The 16,503-nt window shown below is 37.0% G+C and overlaps 3 protein-coding genes across 3 annotated transcripts in view; 2 read left to right on the forward strand and 1 right to left on the reverse strand.

Moving 5' to 3' along the window:
* The window catches only part of LOC132795886 (potassium voltage-gated channel protein eag), an 85,401-nt gene that overhangs the window by 41,491 nt on the left and 27,407 nt on the right, over nt 1-16,503 (reverse strand).
* LOC132795887 (glucose dehydrogenase [FAD, quinone]-like) overlaps nt 1-16,503 on the forward strand; it is a 130,644-nt gene that overhangs the window by 39,003 nt on the left and 75,138 nt on the right. The gene's annotated exons all lie outside the window — the stretch shown is intronic.
* LOC132795804 (eukaryotic translation initiation factor 5B-like) lies at nt 14,525-16,256 on the forward strand. Its single transcript, XM_060806706.1, has 2 exons — nt 14,525-14,627; nt 15,051-16,256. Exon 2 carries the CDS (start codon nt 15,144-15,146, stop codon nt 16,074-16,076), a length of 933 nt encoding a protein of 310 aa, XP_060662689.1. The 5' UTR covers nt 14,525-14,627; nt 15,051-15,143; the 3' UTR covers nt 16,077-16,256.

Consider the following 16,503-nt stretch of genomic DNA (forward strand, 5'->3'; position numbering starts at 1 on the left):
GTGCCTTCGCCTCTTGGCTTGGCGACGCGAGGCGAGGCGAAGCGATTAGGCCCCAGTTTGCCAGCTGGCCATGTCATTTAGTTGTCCCCCCTGCAACACACGCTCTCTCTCTCTCTCTCTGTGGTTGTGCCACAGTCGAGTGCATAAATTTTATTGTCCGAAATGTATAACAAAAAAGAAAGCAGAGCAGAGCAGACCTCACCTAACCCCTTTTTAGCAATGCGATTTAATTACATTACAGCGCTGCCAGGTGAGCGAGCGAGTGTTGGCGAGGGGTGGATAGGAGGGGACATTGTTTGGCCAACAGTAGTAGCACAATTCCTTGGGGCATGCTTCAGGCGAATTGCAGCAGCAGCCTTGCAAAACCGAAAGCCGAAAGCCGAACTTTGTCGCCGCCCCTTGCACAATCTAAGCTTTTGCTCTGCGTCCCTCTGCGCTCTCAAACTTTTTTACTTTATCATCTAATGACATTATGTATGTGTTGGTGTGTGTGTGTGTGTGTGTGTCGCACTTGGCTTTGTTATTAAATTTGCATAATTAAGTGCGAGTTGCGCGTTGCTCGCGTTGCCACCGAGTGGTGAATTATTTTTTTGCCTTTTATAATTAGAAATTTGACACAGTCCGTGGCAAACAGCAGCAGCAGCCAGACAACGCGTTGCTGTTGCATATTTTATGCCGTCTTCTATGCAAACATAAACACAAATAACAAATTGCCAACCAGCTGACAGTCGTTAACATACCCTGTACTTCACACACAAAAATCATTAAAAATTTATAGCTGACGCCTTTGCTAATTTTCTACTTGGAATTTCATGGGTCGTATTATTTTTGCTTCACTTTTTTTAATTGCCGGTCGAGACTGCCCCTTTTTTTATTTCAATGGGCACATTAAATATGCAGGCAAATAGTAGCCGAAGAGAGAGACTCTGAATTTATGTCTCTCGGATTGAATTATAGACGTGCAAACAGTGCGCACATTTACATGGCAACTAATTAACAATCTGTGGGCGCCCAGAAGAACATCCTCGGGAAAGTAATGTACAATTTCATGCATTAATATTTATATGTCAGTTGATCCAAGTCAAACAAAGCCAGCACTCAACATGAAATTTAGTCAACAGCAACGTACTTGGGAAAAAAGCTTGAGTGTTGAAATCCTGTTGTTCATTTTTAGTAAAGTTGATTGAAATCATTTAAATCACTTGAAAACTTGAGAAAATAGAATACCTACTGATATAATTAGACGATCCATATGAAAATGTGTGGATAGTCAGCTCTTTGCATATTCATCTCCAAAACGTATTCAATTCACAAACTTATATTTTCATTATATGGTTTTAGCTTTTTCCATTGTAAGAAAGTGTTTAGCTGAAACGGATTGAAAGATTTCAAATCTCTCACATAAAATCTTCATATTTATTTTTCTTAATTCAAAGCTTTTAGAAATTTTTTGTAATTAGTAATTTTTGAATTTATTGAACTTATTTCATTTTTTTTTTTTAATTTTAATTTTTAACAACTTTTATTTTCCCGTCAGTTGATTTTAAATTTGAAATTGGCGCGTGGAGAAAAATATTAAATTTTTTGTTGCATACTTTAAGGATGCACCAAGTAATTTGCTTGCGCTCTCTCTAACTTGGCCATATCCCTATGGATCCTGGAAGGATATATATTTTTATACTCAGGACAACCAAGACTATCGACTGGCATTTAAAGATTTATAGAATTTAACAAAAAAAATTGCCTCAAAATTTTCTAAGGGGGTAGCATAGAAAAATTGCCGAAAAATCGACAAATCGTCCTTATCTCGACCATTTGAAGGACTAGAGGGATGTCCTTTGGCGCACGGATAGCATTTTCTATGGGAAGTTCGAATTCACAAATCTAAGGACGATAGTCCTTGAAACAGCTGAACTAGAAGGACTTTTTCTATTGAAGAAAACAGGCTATAACTCAGGAATGTCCTTGCATATCCTGGCGATATGTATGTTAATCATCTTTGCTCACTTAGGGCTATCATCTAGCCAAAGGACATTCGATTCGTCCATGTGGTTTATGAGATAAAAAGGATTTTTTGCATTGGGCATGTTTCTTTCGGTTCTGGGACAACAAATTTTCAAGTGTTGGATTCTTAGATGACCGCAATATTTTTTGATGCAGATCGGTTGAAGAGGTCCTTACGAACCTAGCAAACTAAGTCCGGTCAAAAAGCGTCGGGATTCGTGGCTGCTAGAGCTATTTATAAATCCTGGAGCAAATATTCAATGCTGCCCCTAAAAGTATGCAATAAAATAGGAAGTCCCCAATATCAATACTCAAAATTATTACTTTCTTGAACTTTATTTCGCAGCTGAAAAGTATGCAGCTGGAAAAATAGTTTTGGTATCTGTTAGTATTTTTAATGTGTTAATTTAGTATAATTACTAAATTATTTTGTATATATCAGTATTTTTTGATTTGCTAATTTCGTATATAGTATTGTTAATAAAACTGGATTCGCATTGTTTGCTTTTGTTTTCTATTATTCTAATAAAGTGTTAACTATAATTGATTTTGAAAAAAAAAACATTGAGTTTAATTTTAAAAATAATTTAAAAACTGTAATGCCTTTTTTAATTATTAGAGCAAAACATGTAATATAAAATATATAAATAAAAGAAAATAATCAAGTAAATACTAAAAACGTCGATGCCAGTCTTTAAGAGATTGTGCTCTTACACTCTTTGTCAGTTCTTGTGGCTGCTTTAAAAGTAGCAAAGGGTATTTAGATTGAGTTATAGTCCGATATTGTTTAGACAGTATAAAAAATAAATATGCCGAAAAGCGTAAAAAAAAGTATACATTTTGGTATATTGATATATTTTTACATTCATTACGTGTTTTATTTGCAGTCCATCAAGTATTTATGCCCAACTGTTGTGACACACCTCGCAAAGTATATGCGCAGCTGTTGTTGCCATAAAAACGAAATCAAATTTAATACGATGTTTTGAGCGTTTAAGCCGCAAATTTGATAAATAAGGAAAATGGCCGAAATGTAAAATTGTAAAATTGTGTTGCCTACTTTTTGGGGCAACAATGAGTTGAAGTTGAAATTGAAGTTGTTGTTGTTGCTGCTGTTGGCAGTCAGCAATTGCCATTTTTGGCGCTGCCAAGGTCAATTGTGTTTTCGTGCAGCCACTGCCACGCCCAGTCATCAGAAGTGGGAGGCGGCAACTGTATGAGACGAGTGTCACAGGTCACATCAGAGAGTCATCATTTACATTTGGCAACCAAAAACTCAAATTATTGCCATTTTGCCAGAGTGTTTGAATGTGTCCGTGTGTGAGTGTGTGAGTGGGAGCTATTACACACACACACACACACACACACAGAGACAGGCGGCGCCATTGGTTATCATGCTTCGCAGCTTTTACTGAAGTTTTGTCCTCGTTTTTTTTTTGTCCCCTCCACCAACCTCATTATCATTGGCGTCTCTCTCTCTCTCTCGCTCGCTCTCTCTTTCGGTGTGTGTATGTGTGTGTGTGCTGCCCTGTGGCAGTGGCAACATATTTGCTGCCTTCACAAAAATAGTTGATTGCGTAAACTTTTGGCTAAAAGCAACAAGAACAACAACACTCCAGCGGCAAAAATGTAGCCAAAATCCCGCAAAACTTTCTTTGTTGGCAAAATGCATGCGCTTACTTTGCGTGTGTGTGTGTGTGCGAGAGTGTGTGTGTGTGTGTGTTTGAGTGTGTATAAATTCTTGTTGTTTGCATTTTTGGCAACTTTAGCGCGTTGCGTGCAGCGAGCGAACGTCCTGAAAAGTCTGCAATACTTTAACCAAATTAGACAACACACACAGTCAACTTATCTCCTTCTCTCTCTCTCACACTATCACTCTCTCGTTCTCTCTTTCACTCGCATTTATAACGGGATGTGCGTGCAAGTTGTTTTTGTTGTTGCGTTTGCGCTGCGTTACGTTTGCGGCTTTTCGCCTTTCTCCAGGCAACGGAAAATTGTTTCGTTGTTTAACACGCAATTTGTGACATCACAAAGAGCAACCGAGCAAGAGTGCAGCACTCAACAAAAATGAGCGAATGCGCCACGCGAATGTAATGCAAATACTCATTAAGCGAGTGCAAACTGTGTCACAGAATCAACTCACAGCTCAACAAAAAAAAAACAACTTTCGGGCAGCTGAAATTTAACACCTACCAACCCCGAGAAAAAGAGAGAGCGAATAAGAAACTTTTGACTTGGTTTTCGTTTTTTTGCTGCAGTTTTTTTAGCTCGCAAATATCGCAAAATTGTTGCTCAACAACTTTTTTGTAATAGATAGAGTAGCATGAAACGCTAGAAACTTTCAAATTTGCCATAGAAGTTTTGAATAATTTGTGCCACTAGAAAATTACGCATACGCAGTGTTGTTGCAATGCTTCGAAAGTATTTTGTATATCCGATAGCCATGGTGGAAGGGTGTTATAACATAGTCATCAGTATATTTTAGTATTTTTGCGGTATATTTTGGTATATTTTTAGTATATGTCAATTTGGTATATACTGTATATACTGGTATTATAACATAGTCATCAGTATATTTTAGTATTTTTGCGGTATAACTTGGTATATTTTTAGTATATATCAAATTGGTATATATTGTACTTTATGGCATATTTTCAATGTGGTAAAATAACGATATACCAAATATAGTTCTCGGAATATTTCGGTATTTTTACGGTATATTTTGGTATATTTTAGTATATTGCAATCTCATATATTTTGTAGTCTATGATATCTTTCTAGTGTAGTACAATAATGATATAGTCATCGCTATATTTTAGTATTTTTGTGGTAGAATGATGTAGTCATCGGTATATTTTAATATTTTTGCGGTTTATTTATTGATAATGGCAATCTGGTATCATTTGTACTCTCATTTTTAATGTAATGAAATATTGATATAATACATACTTCCTTTAGAACATCTTAGTATTTTTTTGGTATATTTTTGGCATATTTGCAGCATATGGTTTAATTGCAAATATGTAGCGGGTATAGGGCAGAAGGGTATTATACCATACAATTCGGTATTTTAATATAATTGTGGTATATTTCTAGAATATGGTTTATTGAGAATATGAAGCGGGTATCTCACAGTCGAGCATACTCGACTGAACCTTTCATACTTGTTTGTTATAGTATTTTGCAACAATTTGATTCAATTACCAATAAGTATGAGCATAAAGAATAAGTTGTCTAATTATGGATCATAAAATGAAAGAAACGCTTGAAATTGAGCGAGTTGAATAAGTAAATGAATTGAATAAGTACTGCCTGAAGACGCACTCAGCAGTGGGTGGTATATGAGTGGTTATGAGTGTATTCATGAATTGCTTGTGCACCGCTTAACATTGGGCTTAGTCGGGTCTTTGGCTTGGCTTTTATGTGGCCTCATCATGAACCACAGTGGCCCAAGCCCAAAGCCCAACCCAGCGGCCACTTACGCATGACAAGCTGACAGAAGACAGAACGCAGAGGAGCGGCAGAGAGCAGCAGAGGCCTCCGGCTCGAGCAGCAGCGTTGCAACGTTCGTTGAGTGACTGAGATGGCAACACACATGCCTCGCCCACACAGTTACAGTGCGCCCCCCTTACCACCCATCCTTCCACCCTCCCATCAAGGCACAGAAAATACAAAATACAAACAGAAAGCAACCAAACAAAACAAAAGCGGCAGCAACAACTTAATCCAATTTGATTGGTCTGACGAGCAGACCCCCCGCACAATGCAACCAACCTCACCCTCAACCCCTCTGTTTATATAGTATTTGATGAGTGTAGGAAACCTACGCGTCGCCCCCTAACCTCATAATCATGTTGACCAACAGGCTCAGGTAGGCCTTAAATGGCCTTTTATTTAATGCTAAATGTGTCGCTTCCCAGCAATCTACCAATCTACCGCTTAGCTGCCTCTCTGCCCCTCCCCTTGTCCCTACTCATCGGCCGTTGTCCAATTAAGGAGACAAACGCAATTCGATATGCTTGAGCACAATTCTATGAACTTGATTTTCTGCATAAAATATCATGCGTTAATTAGAAGTAGAAGACGAGACGAGACGCAACTCGCATGTGTTAATTATACAAGACAAAGAGAGACGGAGGTCTCAAAGCGTGAACAGCATTTAACTGCAATCTGCACTCGCTCTCTTTCTCTCTTTCTCTTTCTGTCTCTAGCTTGAAACGTGACCCGAACCTGACCAAATGCAAAACTGTTTATTCTCTCAACTCTCCTGTTTCTGCTTCCTTTTTTGTCGCCTTCAAAAAGGTCAAAGCTGTTAAATAATTAGTTGCGTGTGGCGGCGTAAAGTGGAGAGAGTGGAAAGAGTGAAGAGTGGAGAGTGGAGAGAAGTGGAGTGGAGTGGAGTGGCTAACGCTGTGATTATGCTTGCGTCGAGCAAGTAGGTGCTAAATATCAGCTCGTCATGGGGTGCTTGGGACCACATGGCGTATGATTTACGGCCCAGACAACTCCCTGCATACATATACTGTATATTAGTGTTGTGTACACAACGTTCTTTCTGTACAAAATGAGTTTGTTCTTTTGTTTTTTGAACAGCTAACTTAATCGTTCGTTTCGTTCTAACACATTTTCTTTAATTTTAAGCATTCTATTATTTTTATAGGAAATATGTGTAGAGTGCTATTTAGTTTCGCACTTGATATTTGTACAATACAGAATTAATATTACGCATTGAAATTTTAACGCTGAAACTGAAGAAGAAGACAATTAACCGCAATGAAACGAAGAAATTAAGAACAAGGAACTAAAGCTCAAAAGTGAACAACTGAATAAGAATGAACTCAAGATCTTAAATGAACAACTGAACTAAAAAGAATTGAAGAATTTATTTACTGAATACCTCATAATTTTTGTTGAAGAAGAACGAATTGAAGATGAAGAGTTTACAATTGAACCAAAAAGAACTTATTATCATCACTCACTCTACTGAAATATTCATTTTTTCCGTTCGATCATGAACAAGAACGAATTTAAGATTAAAAGTAAAGCACTGAAGAAGAACGAACTTGAGATCAAAAATGAACAAATGAACATTAAGGATAGATTATGTTAACTTTAAGGAATATTGAATAAGTAAGAATTAAAGATTAAAAGTGAACTTCTTCTGTTTTCTGTTTTGTCTATTATGAACAAAATAAATTAACGATTAAACGTGAGCAAATGAACAACAATGAACATATCAGAAATGAACTAAAAATACCTTATTAGTTTGTTTACTTCACCGAATAGTTATTTTTTTTATTTTAACATGAACTAGAACGAATTAAAGATCAGAGATGAACAACCAAACAAAAGAGAACCAATAAACTTCTTCAGTTTGATGAATTTACTGAATATTTCTTTTAATTTTTGGTCTTTCGTGTACAAGTAAGAATTTAAGATGAAAAATTAATAACTGAATAGTCCATTTACTTTAGTGAATAGTTCATTTTTTTGTTATAAGAATTAAGGATTAAGAATTAACAACTGTGCAAAAAAGAATCAAATGTTCACTCCGTTCATGAATGGTTTATTTTTTCATTTTATATTAGATTTATATAATTTTTTCTTGCTTAAATTAATATGTGTTAAATGTATGCCCGCTGGGATTACTTGTGAGGTCGCTCACTTGCCGGGTATAATGCAGTTGCTCACAATGTGTGTGTGTGTGTTATATTTTCGGGTTAACTTTATATTCATATTCATTGAAAACTGTGTTCGTATTTGTGCCTGTCGCACTTTGACCTTCTTGTCGCTGCTCGCGCATTTCCGGCGACAAAGGGGAAAAGGCGGAGACGAAGGCAACAAAAAAAAAAAGAAAAGAAAAGAAAAGTAAAGAAAATATAAGAAAACGAAAACGGGTCAAAGACGCAACCACGTCAAAAGTTAAGTGTCACAAAGCAAAGCAAAGCACAGCACAGCAGAGTAGAACACAGAACACAGAGCACAGCAAAGCTAAGGCTACAAATGGCGCAACAACAACATGCAAATGGCAAAGGGACTGAGGAGGTGGCAGAGGAGGAGGCGGAGGGGGGCGAAAACTGTCGGTTGACCCACAAAATCGATAAATGTAATGGCAAAACTTGAAGGCAGCGCGCTGCCCGAACCAGAAGCAGAACCAGAAACTGAAACAGAAACAGAAAGAGACAGAGAACCAACCCGGACCTGGAGCTCGACCCCGGCCTCGTGTAGTCAACATTAATTTACACGGCGACAGAGAAAACAGAGCAACAACAACAACAACAAGAACAAGAACGGCAACGGCAACGAGAAAATCAATAACTCGCTGGCTAAGAGCAGCCGAAGGGTTCGAAACCAGCAGCAAAAAGGGGCGATCAGGTGGCTTGTGTTGTATTGTTGTTGGTTGTTGCTGTTGTTGGTTGTTGTTGTTGGCTGTTGGTGTCGTATCGTGTCGTAATTGCAATTGTTAACTGCCGCTGCCGCTGCTGCGTTTCGGTTGCCTCCGCTTTGCCTCGCGCCCTTTAGCAATTTGCGCCCCAGCAAGAGAGAGAGAGAGAGACACAGAGACATTCAGAATCTTCAGGGCTTGTTGCATTTGGTTGGGTGCTGATTGCTTGATTGCTTGACCGGGTCCGGGTCCGGATACGGGCCTCAACTTGGGTCTGGTACAGGTTGCGGGTTACGGGTTACGTGAATGTCTACAGTCTGTGACATCGCGTATACGACGCGTATGGCAACGCTCACAATACGTGCTTCAGAAACTTACGCACTCAATTATTTATGCACAAGCGACGCGAGTCTGTTTAAATATTTGGATTATCAACATGGCCAAAGGAATGCATGCCACATTGCATGCGACGCCACACGACAGTGTGTGTTTGATGACTGCTCGCAATAGCCATCGAAATCGAAATCGGAATCACAATCAGAATCGGTTTCGGAATCGGAATCGAAATCAGAATGACTGTCAAGTTATGTAAACTGAATGCATTCGCTAAACAAACAGCTCTTGATTTGCTGCAATTAATTTTTCATCTCTCAGCTATTAAGCTACTTTTGTCTACGATCAAAATCACCACGTCTTATTTCAGTTATTGATAATAATGATTCAATTGGCAAATTCATTTATCACAGTTATTTGGTAGTCAGTCAGAAACTGTTGATAAATTTAAGCACTCAATGTTTCACATTCAATCATAGCAGAATAAACCCAATCCAATTGATTTATGATATTTGTATACCGGCTACTCAAGGATATCATAACTTTGTGACTTCAGGATTTCTTAATAACAACAGCAAATGAGACATATCCGACCCATAAAGTATAAATAGACCTTATCAACATGTACTTTATATGTAATAGTATATCAATACACCAAATAAAACTCTCGGCATATTTTGTATCTTTTTGGGTATATTCATTTGGTATATTTTAATACCGCAAGCTTTTGCTTTGTTCAAAATGCAGTCGAGAACACTCGACTTGGTTTATTATTAACATATTATTCATTGAACTGCTGTTGTTATATACAACATATTCTTTACATTATAATGCACTATATTATATACTATTCTATATAGTAAACATTATACTCTTTTATACTATTATATACTATAGTACAGAATAAGCGCTAAGAAACCTTGTGACCTCAAGTTATATCTGAATACAAATTAAATTTAAATAAACTGTAGTCTAAATGTATAAATTTGTAGTTAAAATGAATACAAGTAAAATTAAATAGAACAATTATAAATAGACTTTAGTCGAAATTTAAATTGACTTTCAATATCTTACAAATTTGTAGTAAAATCAAAAATATTGTTTATTTTTATCAATTCTCTTACATAAAAGTGTGTAGCTTAAATTTTGATCACAAATTGTTGTTACACAACTGTAATATCGTTAATTTCCTCTTATATTGTAATTCATGGTCGTCGCCAAGGAGAAGGACATTCAAAGCGTATACGCATAATAAATAGAGAAACATTAAAAACAAATTTGAAGCATATCGCTCTAATTGTTGCTGAGATCGAAGCACGCACTTCTCGGAACCGAATTCAATTAATCATTCATTTTAGTGAACAAAGCAAACGTTCAATCGGTGGACAACATCGCTTGAATAATTGTCGAACACACACACACACACACACACACACACACACACATTTATCGAGTTCATTTCATTTTCGGGCACCATTTTAAGAGCGCATTGTGTGTGTTTGCATTCGTTTTGACCTCGTGGCCAATTGGCCATAATGAGCATTGAACACGTTCAAGCACAAGTTATCGATAAGGACAACAACAATAATAAACACAAACACAAACACCGAGCTGAAAATGCCGAGCAAACATTTTGTATCGCAGCAAAAATTCACAAAAGCGCAAAATTAGCAAAAAAAAAAAAAAGAAGAAAAATCACTGCAAAAGTGTGAGAGAGAGAAAGAGAGGGAGGAAGAGGAGAAGAGGGCAAGCAATGTGGATAAGAGGCAACTTCAAAGCCGGCAAAGTCAAACGAGCTGGCTGACACTTTTGGCCAAAAATTGTTGTTGTTTTTTGTTTTTATTTTCTGCTTAGCTTGTTGTTGTTGTTGTTGTTGTTGTCCTGCCTGCTGCTGCTGACGAAGATCAAACAGCGCGTGGTCGAGGCGAGATAAACGTGCGAGGCACACCGCAAAGGCGACAACACACAAATTCCAAGCATTGCAATGACAGCGCAAGCAAAACGAGTGTGTGCCAGTGTGTGTGTGTGTGTGTGTGTGTGTGTGTGTGTTGTGTGGTAACCAGTTGAGTGTGTGTTTTGTGTGTCGCAGATAAACCACTGAGAAATGCTTTAGGGTCTGGCCGTGGTTTTGACTTCGCGTTTCAACCTCAGATTTTTACTCTCAATCGTTTATCTTCAATTGTTTAGTTTAATGAGTTTGCAGTCATTTGCAAATCGAAAAATGATTTCGTATTATGACAATTTATTCAACAAATTTTTAGCTTACAAAAAACAAACTTTAAAACAAGTAAGAAAGTTGCAGTCGAGTGTGCTCGACTGTGAGATACCCGCTACACATTTTTAATAAAGGCAAAATATTGCGGTATCATTTGCAAAATATACCAAAAATACTTTAAAAAAATACTAAAAATATACCAAATGGTATATTTGGTATATCGATATAGTACCGCATTTAAAATATACCATAGACGGCACAATATACCAGATTGTCAGCCAAAGCAACTAAGACCCCTAGAAAGTAGGCGTTTCCAAATTTTATTGGATCGCTACCAAATTTTCAGAAATCATAACTACTGTAGTAATTATTGTGTATACCAAAATTTGCAACTCTAGCTTTAAAATTAGGCTTGTTATTCGATTTTTTTTGATTTGCGGGGGCGAAAGTGGGCGTGGCAAAAATTTTAAACAAACTTGATCTGCGTGCAAACATAACAAATGCTGTCGAAAACAAATTAGAGCTCTATCTCTTATAGTCTCTGAGATCCAGTGTTTCATACGGACGGACGGACAGACGGACATGGCTTTATCGTTTCATTCATCACATTTCCTGCCGGCACAAAGTTATAATACCCTTCTACCCTATGGGTAGGGTATAAAAACTTAAAGCGAGCTTTCGATACCGACTAAAGTGTTTCTATTGTAGTATAGTATATAAATATATTTTACATAGTATATAGTAAGTAACTAAGTATACTTTAGTATAAGTATAAGCATACATAAATACCAAAACAAACAAATCAATTGTTTATTTTAATGAGTACGCAGATGATAGAGATTGAAGTATTTTCATTAGTGTGTTATATTAAAGAGTAAATATTATAGTATAAAGTATATTTTAGAGTATAAAATATAGTATATTGTATAGTATAATAAACAAAACAATTCAGTTTAATGAATTTGCAGTTATTTGCAAGCGAAAAGTGATTTCAAATTTTGAAAATTCATTCACTCTCAATATTAAGTAAAATTTGCAGCAATTTATAAATATTCATAGATTGTTTTCTACCAGAGTGAAAAGCCCTTCAGGCTGAGCCAACAACTCGAAGTCGAAGTCGAAAAAACTGAAAACAAAAATCAAAATACAAAATACAAAATACAAAAAGGCCTCAAGCATTGTCTCAATTTGTGTGTGTGCAATATTTTCAACTTTAACTAAAATGAATATTAAATACTTTGCATAGAGCAGGAAAATGCCTCTCGGCCAGAGAGCAAAGAGAAAATTGTAATATTTCGTTTAAGATTGTGTAAATTATGTTGAAAAATGTAAGCGGAGATTTAAGAAATTGCACATTCAACACCTTTGGGGCATTCACTGAAATAAATCAGTTTTATAGTTAAAGCTAAATATGAATGGAATTTCCATTTGTGTAATTCTTAAATAGCTTTAGAGAGAGAGAGAAGCATGATGCTAAGCAGTTTTCATTGTCAATACCTGGCATCAAGTTGAAGCGGCGATAAGGCTAGTCAGCTAGTCAGCTGGGAGCTCTTTAATAAGTTTTTGTTATTATATTGCATTATATATATACTATATACATATATATATTGTGCAAAATTTCGCTGGCAGCTCAATTTTTGTGTATGAAGAGAGAGTGGGTGGCAGTTAATCACGAGGCTTCGCTTTGTTTATGGCCCCCAACAATTTGTTAACGTTGCCGAATAACGTTTTTGGCCAAAAAGTGCCACCCGAAAAACAGCAATCGACCCAAACAAACAGTGGAGTGGGGAGCGGGGGGGAACGAGGGAAGTTTCGACCAAGAATCATGATTGAAAATGCCATCGAAGCAGGCCGACGGACGTTGGCAGCAGCGTTGGCGTATGCGGCGTATGCGTAATGTGCCTACCGAGGCGAAGGAAGAAACATGGGACAAAGGAGAAGGGGGACGGGGGGCGTCTGTTTTTAACATGCGATTGGATATGCAAATGTTTGGCCAAAGCACGTAAACACAATGTATGCAGGGCTCCTGTAGTATTTCTTTTCTTTTTCGTTTTCATTTTCGTTTTTGGCTTTCTTGTTTCTCCTTCATTGAATTACAGTTGGCGGAAAAACTGTGAAGTAGCCTCAAGCCATGCGTGTGTATATGAGTGTGTGTGTGTGTGTGAGCAATCGAAATGTGTTTCAACGATTGTTCGGTCTTAACCCAACAAAAAACAAAGAAGAAATATGTATAATCAAAGACTTTTTCCTCTCTTACGTAAAAATTTGAGTTTGTTTTGCTTTCGGTCGTCGCGACTTTTCGTCTGGTTTCATTGCTCGTATTCTCATTCGCATTTGACTTTTTTGCGCCTATTTTGAGCTTTTCCTTTTGTCTCTCTCTCGCTCTGCCATGAAATCCACATTAGAATCTAAGACCCTAAAAACTGAGCTCACCAAACGCAATTTGCCTCGACTTAATATGCTACACTTCCCACTTCCACTTCCACATCCATTTCCATTTCCACTTCCTTTAGCTCATTCTCAACTATACTACACTTGAGTCCTTATCCTTATCCTCAGCTCTGCTCAGTCTCATTCCCTTTCACTTCCATCACATCCATTTGTTCTCCATTCTCCGTTCCCTCTGTGTGCATTTCCTTTATGGCATTTTCACTTTACGCTTTGCAGCTCGAACAAAACACAAGAATATACAAAAAAAAAAAAGAAAAGAAAGCATAGACTGAAAACGAGAAGAAAATCAGAAATATTCCGTGCAGTTTCCTTAACTAACCTTAGCATCCTTCTATCTCTCGCTCTTTTTCTCTTTCGCTATGCTAGGCTCCTCTTATATTCTCTATTTCGAATTTGCTTTTATTTTGTCGACATTCACTTTGCTCTTGGCTCCCAAATCCTTTTGGAAAAGGCTTAATGTCTGATTTGGCTGCTCTGGTAATCCGCTTTCGACTGCGAGACATTGAAGGGAAAAGCGAGAGAGCACGAGAGAGCGAGAGAGAGAGGGAGATAGCAAGTGAGCCATGTGGCTAAAGTCTTTGCCGTATGAATATAAAATCTTTGCTTATTATACACTACTCGCACTCTTCCCCTCTGCCCTCTGCCCTCCACCCTTTTGCCCTGTGTGTCGACCTGATTGACACACTTCGGCCTTGTGGAAACCTTGAATGGCATTTGGCAAAACTTAAGTTGACATCTCTCTATGATATCTAGGCGCTTGTAATGCTTCCCCCACACCCCCACACCCTCGATGCCCAAAGCCAATGATTACAATTTCCTTGCGAGTTAACTAATATTTCCCTTTTGCCGGGTGAACGTTAATAGATGAGCTTGTCAAATCATTAACATGCCACTAACATCACACTTTTGCCTGTCATCTTACGTTCGCTTTAACATTAATCTCCAACAACCTCCAGCGTTTACAATTTTTCATCCTTTTAAAATGAAAATTCATCGCCGATCTGACAGCTCAAATTGATAACATAATTCGATATTTTAATACTGACATTTAGTATATTTTCTTTTCCTGTTTCGAACTTTCCAGAATTCCTGTGTCAAGTAAGCCTTGAAAAGTTGACTTCGTTGATTGCTGTCAAAAAAATATTTTAGTTCGCTCTTTCTGTGCACAAAGCATAAAGTGTCGGGAATTTAAAAAGTTACAAATTTTTTCTTCGAATTTATTTGTGGTGCATTTTAAAGGTGATTAAAGTGAAGATAAGTGAAGTGCAGACAATTTATTGCGTGATAGTCAAGAATTGTAGCATTTTTTTTATTGAACTTGCAAAGTCTTTTCAATTATTTTAAAGAAAACCCGTGCAACTAATTTTAAAGTTGAAGTTCTAGAAGTTTTTACATATATTAACTGTCATTCACGTGGTTTTCTTGAAATTATTATTATTATATTAATTATATTAAATTAATATAAAAATAAATATATAAAGTTAAGCGGGTTGCGTATTTCATAATCGATTTATCTATACTCTTCTTATTCTTCTATCGAGACTACTTCAGTTCGCTTTTTAGATTGATTAACTTTTAACTTTAACTTTTTTTTTTATGTATGTATACTTATTATATATAATTATTATCATTACTTATTTATATATTCACTTTCTCCTACAGCTTGTTCAAGCAACGAGGAATTCTTGTATCAATTTTAATAATTCAATTTTGATTTTGATTCTCTGTTCAAATCATCGACAAGTCTCGCACATAATGGAGAATTTGATTGAGAAACAACTTTTGGACGTTGCTGAGAAGCTTACAGAACTTGTGGCTGAGAACAAAGAAGCTGCCACAGCCAAAGTTGAGTCTGAAGTTGAGTCTGAAGTTGAGTCTGAAGTCCAAATCAAGTTGGAGCCTTTGGAGGAGATTGAAGTTCATTCTGTGCAGGAGGAGGAGGTAAAGCTCCAATTAGACGATGAAGCTGGCAAGTTGAATGTTGAGATATTGATCGAGAATAAGGAGATCAAGACTGAGACTGAGACTGAGAACGAGGAAGAGAGTTTTGAATCGGCTGATGAAGCTGGCCAGTTGAATGTTAAGATATTGATCGAGATTAAGGAGATCAAGACTGAAACTGAGAACGAGGAAGAGAGTTTTGAATCGGCTGATGAAGCCTCGACATTTTTAACACCCACTAGCTCTCGTTCTCGTTCCCGTTCCCGGAGTAGCACACCGGAATCGTCTCCCATGAGACCGATCATTACTTCTCCAGTTCCTCGACGCCAGCCACCACCTAAAGTTGAGGAACTCTCTGAAACATCCGAGTCTTCGATGGAGAATGAACAAGAGGAGGAGGAAGGCGATGAGACATTTGTGAAGAAGGAGCCCGATGTCGATGACTCTGAGAACAAGTTGGTCATCGATGAGAACAATGAGATAGAGAGCAAGCCGGATAGCAACAAGAAAGTCGAAGCAAAGGAAATGGCTGATGCTGCTGGGGAAATTCAAGAAGTCGCTAACGAGATCTCTGGCAATGCAGAGCAGTTGGAGAAAGTTGAGAAAGCAGTTGCCAATAAAGAATCGGAATCTAATGTTGAGGAACGACTCTCGATGAAGCGAAAGATGTATGACAACCAGTCTGATGGATTCGAAAAGAAGAAGAAAGTTCCAGAGTCAAAGGAACTTAAAAATGTTCTTAAGTAAATGACTCAGTACAAAACACATTTGCATTTTTGCATTTTACAAATTCAAAAATGTCATTATAACATATCAATAATAATTGATATTCTCATAAAAACATCAAACAAAGCAACGTAACAAAATGGAATTTGGTACCATTCAATTTATTTCTTCTCCTGATGAAAAAAAAACTTCGTTTTTGGCAATTATATTTAAATGTTTCACATTTATGTTGAGCCATTAATTAAAATAAATAAAAATAAATACAATTTCGCTAAAATTCAATAATTCATTCAAGATTGAAAAATATTGAGAGTACAAGTTTTTTCTTGTTTATTTTTTATTAGTTTTGTTATTTTTTGAAGTTCAACCTTTCATTGAATTGCGCAGTATTTGAACCCGAGACTTCTGAACATGTTAAAATTGATTCTTCTCAGCTCTATAAGCTAAG

The sequence above is a fragment of the Drosophila nasuta genome, chromosome X, assembly GCF_023558535.2.
Source record: "Drosophila nasuta strain 15112-1781.00 chromosome X, ASM2355853v1, whole genome shotgun sequence".
NCBI lineage: Eukaryota > Metazoa > Arthropoda > Insecta > Diptera > Drosophilidae > Drosophila > Drosophila nasuta.